The sequence below is a fragment of the Manduca sexta genome, chromosome 4 (genome assembly GCF_014839805.1).
Source record: "Manduca sexta isolate Smith_Timp_Sample1 chromosome 4, JHU_Msex_v1.0, whole genome shotgun sequence".
Taxonomy (NCBI): domain Eukaryota; kingdom Metazoa; phylum Arthropoda; class Insecta; order Lepidoptera; family Sphingidae; genus Manduca; species Manduca sexta.
In genome coordinates this window covers 4,619,514-4,633,815 of record NC_051118.1, presented here as the reverse complement: position 1 = coordinate 4,633,815, position 14,302 = coordinate 4,619,514, and the positions used below count along the sequence as shown (strand labels likewise).

Genomic DNA, 14,302 nt, shown 5'->3' with positions numbered 1-14,302 from the left:
AGGCATAAGATATATACTATAATTAGTTCAATACTTTCAACTAAACTTTTTTTGTTTATAGATTGAAATTAATAAAAGATAAAGCAACTTAATTGTAATCGCAATATTATGTGATAATTTTCCTTAAAAATAAATTATAGTGTAATTATTTTACGTACACCACCATTGGGATGCTATGTGTGTATAGGAAAATCAAAATAAATTTCCTTCCTTATCGACTCGTATTACGATACATTTTTTTAATTCAAGTTCATTATGTTAGCATGATAACTATCAAATTGAAAAAAAAAACATTATGTGACAACCCTGAATAAGATTATCGTTTTAAAATACACGTTCAATACATTCAGTATAATGGGACATAAATAGTTTTTCCTCTTGCCTTGACTTAACACGCACAATGCCTCTATATTTAGAATTAGAAATACTCAAATTAATGCCTAATTACACAGGGCTAGAAAATTTACTGGAATTTTCGTTGTTCTTTTTTAAAATATGGTCTTAATTATTACTAATTAATGGCACTTGGGAGTTGGGAAAGTATATAATATTAAGATTGATATCGTGGTATTTTTATTTGATTATTTTACAATGAATTAACCCTTATACCGTTGTAATACGGAAACCTTTCAAAATTATTAATGCGAAAGTTTATAACACACTGCTGGATGCATTTATTGCCCGGATAGATTTGGCATCTATGTCATGGATTAACAGAATACATCAAGTCACTCCTGGAAGTATTTGTGGTCTGACTAATAATAATTATTTTAAATCAATAACAACTTCAGCAAATCAATATCAAACTGTGTCCTCACTCAATAAACTCAGTTCTTTTTTAAACGGGCTCAACAAAGTGACCCCACTGCACCTGATGGTAAGTGGTGGGGGGTCCAATAGAATGTCGACTGACGATAGATGATTATCCCTCAGCAGTTGACACAATTATGCCGGCCTGATGGAACCGGATATAAACAGATCCCGGAACGCGACACACTTACGTGGACCAATATAGCGGATTTTAACACCTTGTGTAAGGTCTTCGCTATCCGGGCGGATATAAAATATATCCTACCACCAGCAAAATGTTTACACAAGAAAATCATATTCCGTTGGACGTGCCTTGTTTTACTCAGGGGTTATACTCGTCAAAGGATATTGAGGTGGTCAATTGTCACCAGAATTACATCAGTTACAAACAAGTTGGGAATACATCTTGTGTGTCATCTTTCGTTGCTTAATAAATATCTGGTCGCTATTTGGATATAAAATATATCTTACCAACAGATTCAAGTAACAAATATTTATAGAAACTATTATTTTAATACAGTGTTTGAAGTGATCTATGTTCGTCATCGGCAGGTGGGCGGCGTGGTCCGCGATGGGTTGCTTCGGCTCGCCGGGCGGCAAGAGCAGCGATGGGGACGACATCAAGAAGCAGAAACGGCGCAGCGACGCCATCACCAGGCAGCTGCAGAAGGATAAGCAGGTGACACATTATACATATCGACGGTTAAAGGCTTATTGACTTAAGCGACTTTTTTTTGGGACATTTAGTTTCATACATATTTAAAATCAGCACTTTTTTTCTATGTTTTTTTTTAACCTAGTTAATTTTTTTCGAAAATAAATGTCGCTTAATTCAATTAGGAGCCGTTCAAGTATTACGTAAGGCAATACTTGAAAATTTTTGAGACCCCACCCACCCCCGTGTTACGCGCCCTAACGTTTTCCTATACACCCCCGCCCCCCTCTAAAAGTTACGTAACTCTAAAGTGATATTTTCTTGTGTAATATTCACAATTACATACTTTACGCAAAAGCCGGAAAGTCGCTAAAATACGTTTGTTATTTATTTATTTTAAAATAAAAATGTTACAGACGGCTTTGTACGAAACCTCCCTCCCGCCCCTGTAACGCATAGTAACGTTTTACAGGACCACCCCTCCAAATTGTGTTACGTAATACTTAAACGGCCCCTTAGCCTTTCAACCGTAACAACTACGTTTCTTCATTCATATTCAACACAATAGGGTACCGGACTCATTTTTGTTCTTTACTATTAATAAATATTTACATAATATAAATTATAATACAGAAGGAATTATTGAAATCCGATAAAAAATCATCAAGTTATAAGTCTTTGAATTTCGGTGGAAGGGATAATTAACAAGAAACATAAAAGAGACGAAATACCTACATGTGACGTCATCGGGAATTACGATGCGTGCAAAAGAAAGAGATGAAGCGATATCCCCACATCGCGCCCACTTCTGCACATTACAATATTTTAAATATGAATCACTCGCTCATTTTTTAACCAATATTTATGCAGTTTTCGCAGTAGTGCTTCTTTTTCGTATTATTAACCATAACATATAGAATAATGTACAAAATCAAGCAAAGGCCGGTCCCCTATTGGATATGTCATATACATTTCTACCAGCGTCTATGAAGATAGACTATAGCTTTTACTTTTTACTCAATATCCACTTGTATATGTTTACAGCTATATCGCGCGACTCACCGGCTGCTGCTGCTCGGCGCCGGCGAGTCCGGCAAGTCGACCATCGTGAAGCAGATGCGCATTTTGCACGTGAACGGCTTCTCGGACAAGGAGCGCCGCGAGAAGATAGAGGACATCAAGAAGAACATACGCGATGCGATACTTGTGAGTCACTATCATCATGACTATTATCATCTCGATCACTTTCACCATGATGGCCATCAGTTTGATCATTATGATCATGACTATTATCATAGTGATCACTATCATCATGGTCATTAACATCATCATTATCAGCCACAAAGTGTCTAATGCACGACCTCCCTTAAAGATTTTCAATCGGACCTTTTGAAAGCTGTCTGTAATCAGCTCGTTCTTGTGATCAAGTTGATATAACACCTTGGAGGTAGATGTCCAATGCAGCACTAGACATCTACAATAAACCAACTCAATCCCTATCTTCGGATCGATCTCGAAAACAAAATCTATAAATAAGTCATCTATAATAAGCATATCAAATGAAATTCTGATTGGGATGGTTCGTTGAAATCAGGCATTAGAGGAAAGAAAGCCTAACTTAAACGTGACAAGTCATCATAAGGGCCAGTTTCTGAATTAGCAAATTCACGATCAACAGGATAATATGATAATTACTGAAGAAATATGCTTTAGGAATCTCGTGTTTTAATTGTACAGTTGAGCTGAAATCATATAATTGTGCACTCCCCGTATAATATTGACTGTAAATAGCAATATTCTGGTTTTTGGTAAGGTAGGAGCGGCCTCGCTCGATTAACAAAAGAGACTTCCAGAACCGTCTATCGATGTATATTAGAGCTATTTTTGAGTTTGTTTTATTTGTCGTTAGGTAGTGAGTTATGGAATTCGACGGTATGCATAAGTCCAAAATGGAGATTTTTGAATAGGGCACCGTCTTGTGTTTGATTTTGTACATTATTCTATATGTAATGGTTAATAATACGAAAAAGAAACCCTACTGAGAAAACTGCATTAAAATTGGTTAAAAAATGAGCCAGTAATTCATATTTCAAATATTACTATGTGCCGAAGTGGGAATATCGCTTCATCTCTTTCTTTCGCACGCGTCGTAATACCCGATGACGTCACACGTGGGTATTGCGCCTCTTTTCTGTTTCTTGTTACTTACCCCTTCTACCGAAATTGAAAGACTTGTAACTTGTTGATTTTTTACCGGATTTAAATAATTCTTTCTGTGTTATAATTTATATAACGTAAATATTTGATAATAATAAAGAACAAAAATGAGTCCGGTCCCCTATTGGCTCTCTTTTGATCTAGGAGTGCGTTATATCTGGAGGTATATCCGACTGCACGAAAAGAGCTGTGTTTGTATATGATGCGATATGTTCCAGACGATCACCGGTGCAATGAGCACCCTGACACCGCCCATACCGCTGGAGAAGCCAGAGAACAAGGCGCGCGTCGACTATATACAAGTACGTATACTGGCTGTTCAAATAAAATGCTTTTTTTGACATACGTTTGTAGTGTGTGGTGAGGAGACCGCGTCTTGACAAACGTGGCGTGGGACGCCTTCTGGTCAGATGGCGGCACGACTTGCTGAATGCATAAAGCAACAGACGGGACTCTGTGGCGATCCTTAGGGAAGGCCTATGTCCAGTAGTCAACTGCAAAGGGCTATACAAACACATCAGCCTTTTGGGTGAGCAATTTAGGCTTTCGCAACCGAAAATAAGTGACAATACTGAAGGCAACCCACTAACGGGTTACGAACCTCGGCTCAGAACAGTCATATGTCTTGCAACTAATCTGATGACTATTCATAGATTAGATGAGAAGTAAACAAGCGTCGTAAATCTTGGAATTGTCGTTAGGTCATTAGTCAGATGTTTTGCAATACTCCAACTTAATCTAGATGAAATATTGACACAGTTATTATTCTATGAAATATAGTATGATGTTACGCGCTTTAGTTAATTTATAGTTGTGGCGGTACAATTTATATACAACGCCATCTAGTCAATATTATTGGAACTGCGAGATAATCGATGTGGTATTGACATAATTGTAGTGATAACAAACAACAATCACGCTAGATGGGGATAGGCGATTCTGAGTTGCGGTAGCAGAATATGCGCGCCGCGCAGTATGTATATCACCTCCTAATAGGAACCGTCAGAGGGGCCGCGGCCGGACAAACGCAATATCTGCCTGACTGGAAATCAGCCCTTCCATAGAGGAACGCAACTATTCTACAGTGGCGACTTAATAATAATTTATGAGTAAAAAAAACTTTTAATGTAAATAAATTTGAAAGTTTTCATTTAGTTTTTTTACCATTAGCGTTGTTTTTATGGTGGGTATTTATCAGAAATGTGCGAGGGTGCTAAGAATCCACTAATAGTATCACATTATTTTCGCTGTAATTTAACGTAGCTCTGGGGCTTTATTCTCTGTGTTACAAGTTATTTTAACAGTGCGTAACAAGGAAGTAACTCATCACGTCACGTTAAAGACAATATAAATGGGTATCAGAATAAAATTCTACGTGAATTTCACGAACATGACAGATACATTCTCATAGAGAACAAGGCCTCTTCTGTGAAATGTTTGAAAGGAATTACACACACAGCGGAAAGTGGGTGCACCTGCCTACCCGTTCGGGGATGAAAGGCGGAAATGTGTATTTACCGGAATTAAAAAAAAAAATCTTATATGTAAAAACTAAGGTGTATTTTTGAGTTATAATATGTAATCTGCTTGGTTGCAGGACGTGGCGTCCCAACCGGACTTCGACTACCCGGCGGAGTTCTACGAACACACCGAGGCGCTGTGGAAGGACCTCGGCGTGCAGCGCACCTACGAGCGCAGCAACGAGTACCAGCTCATCGACTGCGCCAAGTAGTACGTACTCCTCGCGCCGACACTTCCATTGTGACTTCAGTCTGTTGCATTTTGACATCATCCTGTATATTCAGATCGATCAGGCATCATTGTATCAACTGGGGAGGGCAATGTCTCTACTTGGCTTCTTAAAAATCCTCCGTAGTAACCTAAATTTGCTTTGCTACGATCACCCTGTATATTTAGCTCGAACAGGTCGACTGATGAGGGGAAATCTCTAGTCAGTAAGGCTCTATCTGGTCTCTCAACGTGTAAACAACTCCATAGTTGCCAAGTGTGCCGCTTTACAATCAGCCTGTATAGTCTGCTCGAGCATCATTGTGTATACTGGTTCAGGGGTAATCTTTCGTCAGTGACTGTACATCTGGTTGCTACCCCACTTACCATCAGGTTCAATAAACATAGTTGCCAGGCAATTCTGGCAATCGTCGAGAACCTGTCAGCACATATTACATTTAGATGACTTACGTTATACATTCTATCAAAGTTACATTGATGTCTATGCCAATATTATAGAGAGGAAACATTTGTGAGCTTGTTGGTTTGTAGAAGTAAATCTCTGGAACTACTAAACCGATATTGATGATATATGGTATAGTGACAGTTTGAAATCTTGGGAAAGGCATAGGCTATTTTTTATCACGAAAAATTTCATCACGCGAACTAAATCAAAGCAAATGCTAGCGTTAGTATAAAAAGGCCTATCGTAGTATCGATAATAAGTACTATTCGAATCGATGTCTAAATGTGAAAATATTCGGTTTCAGTTTCCTGGACCAGGTGCATATAATAAAGCAACCGGACTACACGCCCACCGAGCAGGACATCCTGCGTTGTCGCGTGCTCACCTCGGGCATATTCGAGACTCAGTTCGTTGTCGACAAAGTCAATTTCCAGTGAGTATACTGTTTATTTATGAACGGACCATCGAATGAATACTATTACAATGTATTCCAAATGGAGGTAGATATTGTAAATGACATTTCGGACGAGCAACAACTCAGTCCACCCCGTGACCATGAAGGTTGCAGTTTTCGCAACGTCGGGAGAAAATTAAATATACTTAAATAGAATAATTACATTGTATCTCAAATATAAGTAAATATTGTAGTGACTTTTCGGACGAGCAACAACTCAGTCCGCTCCGTGACCATGAAGGTTGCAGTCTTCGAAACGTCAGGAGTAAATTATATAAAAAAAAAATCACTTCGAATTGATAACCTCCTCCTTTTTTTTAAGTCGGTTAAAAACCGCGATAAACCCTTGGTGTGACGTTGCAGCATGTTCGACGTGGGCGGGCAGCGCGACGAGCGGCGCAAGTGGATCCAGTGCTTCAACGACGTCACCGCCATCATCTTCGTCACGGCCTGCTCCTCCTACAACATGGTGCTGCGCGAGGATCCCACGCAGAACCGCCTGCGGGAGTCGCTCGACCTCTTCAAAAGCATATGGAATAATAGGTATGCTCATTTGTGTGATATTAATTATCTTAATTGTTTTGTGGGATTCTTAAATACCGCAACTAGTTTTGTTTCCTTCCGACGCTTAGACGGACGTAAAAACGTATATTTCCAACTGACATGACTGTTTTATTAATTTTTTTGATAGAAGACTGATTTGGGCAATCAAAGATTTATAGTGTTACACTCTGTTTTGTCCTAAAATGTTTGCCATTGTCGTCTACTGGTTATGATGGGCTTAGCGGCGAGCTGCACTGCTGTGTCGTGCATCCTTCCTATTCCCCCGTATATCTGTCTCGCTCACTCGTTACTGTCACTCGCAGTTCGACACAGAACCGCTTGCAGTGTCGCTCAAAGCGGCAACTTCGGCTTTACAGCAGTACGCAGTGACGAGATGAAGGGCGAGATGGTATCTTAACTGGTGTATAATAATATAATAATATTAGCCCTGTATTATATACTGTCCCACTGTTGGGCACGGGCTTCCTTTACTACTGAGAGGGATTAGGCCTTAGTCCACCACGCTGGCCTAGTGCGGATTGGTAGACTTCACACACCTTTGAAATTCCTATAGAGAACTTCTCAGGTATGCAAGTTTCCTCACGATGTTTTCCTTCACCGTTAAAGCAAGCGATAATTCACAAAGAATACACACATAATCTTTTTAAAAAAAGTCAGAGGTGTGTGCACTTGTGTTTTGAACCTTTGGACATTCGTCTCGGCAGTCCATTCCACAACCAACTAGCCAATCGCCACTTACTATAACCGACTGACTGATGTATAAAATTTGGCAACGTTTGTAGTGCAAGAGTGATATAGTCTCTGTAATTGATGTGGTTTATTGTTTTCCCAGATGGCTGCGCACGATATCCGTGATCCTGTTCCTGAACAAGCAGGACCTGCTGGCGGAGAAGGTGCTGGCGGGCAAGTCGCGGCTGGAGGAGTACTTCAGCGAGTTCGCGCGCTACCAGACGCCGCCCGACGCCGCGCCCGACGCGCGCGACCCGCCCGACGTCGCGCGCGCCAAGTACTTCATACGCGACGAGTTCCTCGTGAGTACCACACCACCGCACCACCGCACCAACACACCAACGCACCAACACACCACTACACCAACACACCACTACACCAACACACCACTACACCAACACACCACCACAACACACCAACACATCACCACACCAACACACCAACGCATCACTACATACCCAAATATTGCGTCAAAAAACTATGGTTGCGATGCTGACATTATGTGGAAGGTTAACGGACAACTTTTTGGGTCTACAATATTTTAACTTACCGCATAATTTGCAAAAAGAACGTAATTTGGAACGACCCCTTCAATCAGCAAGATCAGCTTCATTCCTTTTTACATTTAAAGTAGACTTTAATATAATAGAGATACATACATAAAGAAAATACACAATAAAAAGTAATTTAAAGATGTTCACGATTACGCCCTACAAATTTGATAAAACAGCCCGTATTTAACAACATATTTTATCGACACCAAACTATAGAACAAACATCAAGTGCGCTGATCAATAACCCCTCTTATACCAATGTACTAAGGTGTATGTTTGCGTGCAGCGCATCAGCACGGCGAGCGGCGACGGCAAGCACTACTGCTACCCGCACTTCACCTGCGCCGTCGACACCGAGAACATCAAGCGCGTGTTCAACGACTGCCGCGACATCATCCAGCGCATGCACCTGCGCCAGTACGAGCTGCTCTAACCGCCGACACGCCCTGGCCCGAAACACCGCCGCACACATACACCGGTACAACTACTAATGTTAATTCCTTTATAGAAAACTGGCCACGGCGGCCTAGTACGCAGAAGATATTATAGTGCACAAATGTGTGCGAAATACACAGGGCAGTCTCTGTTACTTGACTTTCATAGTCCAGTGAGACGGCGATCCGACATGTTCAGAGAAAGATAAGGCGCAGGACTAACGGCTTTACGTGCTTTCCGGGGCACGGGAGTATCACATTAATTTCCGACTCCAATTTACGACTGAATAATTTTTGATGTTAATTAGGTGTCTGTAGGCTTTGTCGTCGATAGTTTACATACGCTAACAAAAAAATTGATTACATTCGTACCTTTTCCAGATGAAGCGAGGCGCGGGCGCGTAGTGGCGGACGCGGCGTGCGGTCGCGTCGCTGCGCCCGCGCTCGTCCAGCGTCGCCCACTGTGATCTCTCACGCAAACACCACGTTTGATTCGTTTGCGATCCGTTTATATATCATACTTATATCACCTGGTAAGATATCTAATGTCTTATATAAGTTGCCAATAGTATGTCGCGTCCTTACACGTATTGCAACTATTTTGTTATATTATTTAGATGATTATTACGTGCTTTTTAATTCTACTTGTGAAGTAATAATCGGAAACGAATCAAACATCGATAAGCGCTCAATGCACTCCCAATGGTGTTTCCGAACGTCCGGGTTATCGCGATGCTGGCAACTTAACGCGAAAACATCGCTGCTTTTTTAATTTATTTTTATTTTCGTCAGCAATGACTATGAATTTTTATAGTGATATCGACTTCCCGATTTTGAAATTGGGAGTATTCGTGACTTAGAGGATTATATATTTTACGTGCAATATGATTTTGAGCGCAATATTATGATAATAAAACGGTACTTTTGTTAAAATGCAGCACCTAAAGCTATGTTGTCGACACTGAATAGTGATGTCACATCATTTAAATTATCGATATTGAGATATCGAAATTTCATTAATACTGGTCATAAATGGCCACATCGGTCTGGTAATAAAATGAACGGATGTTCCAGCAATACAATCGACGAATTGAATAAGTGTGTGACAAAATTATCATGCTAGGGGTGTTCCAGATATTCGACATTTAGTGAATGAGTGTTCGACAATTAAAAGGAATGTGTCGTGGTTAGGGCGTCGCACGGCGCGCCGACGAGCGGTGTCGATAGTCGATACACTTTTATATTAAGGATCATCGATGTTCATCGGTTTATCGAGGCTAGTTCATAGTATTCCTTTCTGTATCTCCGTAGAAGAAGCAGGCTTTTAACAATACGCGTTAAGCTATATTTTTTGTTATTAACAATGCATATCAAATAATCGATTGCAAGCATGTTTACGCTCAAATTAGGCAATTTCCCCCGTTCTATTTATTTAAATAACGTCCAAATAAGCCGCACACAAATTAGTGAATTATACATTGTTTTGTATAGCTGTTTCTCGTAACATTGTTTCTGTATATTTTTGAGTACAGATTTTCTTTAAGATCGTTCTTTACTAATTATAATTTTATTTCTTTTTTAATAGGTTATATTTTATTTTTGTTTTTACGAACTGTCTTCCATAATTATGTTTAGTTGTTAATTGTTTTACTGGTCGATGTAACAGCTACGTTTATATTTAGCACAATTTATTTGACTAAAGTGAAAAAAATATTGAAAAAATGTTAACAAAAATGGAGTGTTTTGCTGTAGGTAACTTAGGTTATACATATGAGCTTCTAGTTTTATTGTAAGGCCCAAAGATGAGAGTTAAAATGTCGTATTTGATGCGATTAAGCGAATATATATGTTTAGCAGTATTTCACATTTTTTATTTTCAAAGATTCTATAATATTTTTTTCGAGGACACGTGTTTTTAGCCTTAAGTACAAACTGTTACTAACATATTCGCATTATTAACTTAGTGGATATTTATAAAATTGGTTTATGTACTTACAATACGCTATTTTAAGTGAATTTGATCTATATCTATCGTTATTATGATGAATCTTATGATTATTTTGGTTTTTAGTTATTGCATAGTGGATATGTGTTTTATTTTCTTGTTTTAATATATTTAGAGGCGTTCGTGATGTCGACGAAGCTGTTGGTTTATAATCGCATCACTGACGCTTGAATTGAACAACTAATAAATTATTGTTATAATATTTTGTTTATGTTATCCGTATATGGTCCTTAATATAAGAATGATGGATTTTTCATGTGCCATATGTATAAGTTGGCGGAAACACCATGTTACCATAATTATCTCGATTCTGAATTGCGATTCCTTCCTATAATGTGTAAAGTAACAAATCGCTATATTTTGCTTTCTAATAGTAACACTTCTCGTTATTTTTCTTTAAATATAACTATATTGAAATTGTATTTTTCTTTTTTTTTTGTGTAAGGTTAAGTTACACTTTGAATGTAAGTAGGGAAGAATATAACGTACATTTTAATACATAATATGAATATATGTTAAAATCATTCGCTCAGTTGCGTCCGGAGGTCGTCCTGCACATGTTATTTTATATCGAATTTACACATTTCACTTTTATATATCCTCAAACAGTTTATACAAGATGTAAACAATGGTTTCGTAAATCTATCATATCACTTAAGTATTACACGTCGATAAATAGTGAACACTATTGGGGTAATATCCTCTCGATAGCACAAACTCCTGCGCAAACGCATCACTATCAATTTAGGTTACAATAGTTGTGAATATCGATACTCGCATTATCGATTCGATAACTGCACTGCTCAAATATGGAATACGATTTCCAGCCACTTCACTTTAAAGTACTTACAAAAACTAATAATTTACGGAAATCATGTATTTTTTAGGAATTTTAGAAATTCTACTTTTTGACTGTTTTTTCAGACGACCTCCAGTCACAAAATTCATTATAGGCATACATTGTGTAATTAAAATTAACATGGCATCTTTAATACTTATTGTATATGTAACTTAAAAAGTAAAACTATTCGGTAGCTATATAAGTAAGTTTCAGTGTCTGGACTTCAGGCGGGCGAGGAAACGGCAGAGTTTAGCGAACAGTGTAAAAATATCGAAAATAAAAACAGCTATGACTAAAGTCAAACGGTCATTCAGCAGTCAACAGTCATTCCCAGTCCTTTATCGATATTAAATAATATCGATAAAATTGTCCAACTGTTCGCTATCAATAAAGTCGGTTACCAAAAAGCCCCCGCCTATTCGGGCGTAGCGGAACAATACAGAAAGTCGTTTATAATAATAAGTAGACTGCTGACGTTGTGAAATCCCTCCCTCTGTTCATATCGATGACGTTATTCCGGGTCTCTAAGGGCTTGGTTTTAACATGTTCCCATTGCCGAATTCGATAGATATTGCATATTTCCGTTCTACGCAATATTGGTGAACATATTTTTAGTTGTTGATATCGATAACTATCCGTGATTTTTTTGCGATTAACGAAATAAGGCTCAATATTTAACGGATTTTGGTTAAATAATGTTTAGTGAATATCGATTCGATTTTGTCATGTCTGTCGAATTCGATAATCGATCGGCTGGTACAGACCCCGACCCCGGCCCGCGCCCCCCACTATCCACCCCTCTACGATTTAAGTGAACGCAATAACAAGTGAGTCATGTAATATGTATAAAGGTAGCTTAGAAAATAATTTTCTATGTTTTTCGATATTTAGACAAAATAATGCCTGTGTCGTGATGTATTGGGAGGTGGCCGGTACGCCCGCGCAGTACATCTCTAGCGTAGTGTTTACGGTACTTTGTTTCGCGCGATCGGATCATTGACTAGTAGATATGTAACGTCCGTTGCCAATAACCAAATAGTATTGAACGATTCCTCCTTTTTTAAATATATCTTCATAGCAGATAAGTGTATGTACGTGCGCACAATATGTGAGAGTGGTGTCGAGTACAGTTTTGTTCACACAAAGCGCAGCGCGTGCTGCAAATATTTTTGGTAATGTTTTACCTGTCTCGTCTCTCGGCCCGGTCTCAGTAGAGGTACGTCGGTGGCATTTAATTAGTGCTCATAGTGTACTCTCCGTTGTAGCACGGCCTGTATCGTTCTCTCGACTCGTATCGTTCCGTAGGCCGTTTGTTTTTGTAATCTATAGTGGCGTATGTTTTGTAGCCTAGCTGATGACACTTTGTTTAGAACCTATTCCAGGTCGCACGTTAGACACTGAATTCATTGCCGACGGACTGCGGATTGCGGTGTATTTACTCTTAATACCTACGTTTAAATATATATTAAAAATCTATATTTTTAACAAATTTAATTTTAAATAATATACCTAATTAATGAAATTCCTAAAGATAAAAAAGAAATTTTTAATATTTATGTGTATAAGTAGTGTGTACTGCGAAGTGATTATAAAATAACAAACGCTTATAATTTTCATAGTCTCCACAGATTCGTGCAGAGTATGTATAATTTACTGTCCATGAATAATTAATCTATAACTGATGTGTACAAAAATCAGTATGTTTCAGGCATTTTGAATCCGACTTAATGTATGTAAAAATAAATGTTGTTTTAAATTGTGCACTTTTATTTCACTCACCTTATCTTGGTGCTTTATGGAGACTGCGGATTATGAGTATTTTAGCGAGATCCGAGTAGAGAGTAGAGGTTGTTTTGAAGGAGTTTCTGACTTAACTATATTTACTTAATGAAAATGAAATCTTCCTAATCGAATTTCGGCGGCCAATCTCAATGGAGATCAGCCGGGTACGCAGGAGATGTTAAAGTGCACAAGTGTGTGCACAATACACAAGCACTCTCTGTTCCTTCACTCTCATAGTTCGGTGAAACGGCAAGCCGACATTACCGGAGCAGCAGAGAGATCAGGCGAACGCCCAACGGCTTTACGTGCTTTCCGAGGCACGGGGATATCACACCACCAACTTCCTGACTCCGAGCTGACTGACTAAAGTTTTGAAAATGGAAAATCACAGTCACAATTATTTTGGTCCGACCCGGGATTCGAACCCAGGACCTCAGCGCAGTAGTCGTACTCGTACCTTGTACAATTACAACTACGCCACCAAGGCAGTCAATTTTACTTAATACAGCCGTACACTTATTTTTTCATACATACATACATAAACATACATAACATCACGCATTTTATCCCCGAAGGGGTATGCAGAGGCGCAACTAGGGCACCCACTTTTCGCCAAGTATGTTCCGTCCCATGATGTTATAGGGGGCGAGCCTATCGCCATATCGGGCACAAATTCCAGACTCCGGGCTGATACTGAGCAGAAAAACCCAAATATCACTTTGCCCGACCCGGGATTCGAACCCAGGACCTCAGAGCGCTATTGTACCGGACGTGCAATACAACTACGCCACCGAGGCAGTCATATGGGCCACAAAAGCGTTTTAGTTACGGTGGCCATAGGCATAGCTTCAGATTTCGTCTAAAGGCAGCTGGCTGGAGCAAGTAAACTCGCCGAATTCAACAAAAGCCTCTTAGGTGTATGTATGGACTTCTAAGGGGAAGATACCCCCTTTCCCCAGTTGTGCCCATGATCACAACGGAAAATAAATTGACCTTCTAAGTGGCAAACGTTATATTTAAATAAAATCTGTTCTCCATTAACTCAATGATTTTATTTTTATAG

At 39.1% G+C, this 14,302-nt stretch overlaps 1 protein-coding gene across 3 annotated transcripts in view; it reads left to right on the top strand.

The window, feature by feature from the left end:
- Positions 1-13,213, top strand: part of LOC115442987 (guanine nucleotide-binding protein G(s) subunit alpha) — a 43,051-nt gene extending 29,838 nt beyond the window's left edge. For all 3 annotated transcript variants that reach the window (XM_030168246.2, XM_030168244.2, XM_030168243.2), the window contains 9 exons: positions 1,363-1,489; positions 2,510-2,671; positions 3,901-3,984; positions 5,280-5,413; positions 6,181-6,309; positions 6,694-6,873; positions 7,727-7,925; positions 8,464-8,655; positions 8,993-13,213. In XM_030168246.2, coding sequence (XP_030024106.1) covers positions 1,382-1,489; positions 2,510-2,671; positions 3,901-3,984; positions 5,280-5,413; positions 6,181-6,309; positions 6,694-6,873; positions 7,727-7,925; positions 8,464-8,610 — 1,143 coding nt within the window. In that variant the 5' untranslated portion in view covers positions 1,363-1,381 and the 3' untranslated portion in view covers positions 8,611-8,655; positions 8,993-13,213. The remainder of the gene's footprint in view (positions 1-1,362; positions 1,490-2,509; positions 2,672-3,900; positions 3,985-5,279; positions 5,414-6,180; positions 6,310-6,693; positions 6,874-7,726; positions 7,926-8,463; positions 8,656-8,992) is intronic.
- Positions 13,214-14,302: the final 1,089 nt, after the last annotated feature.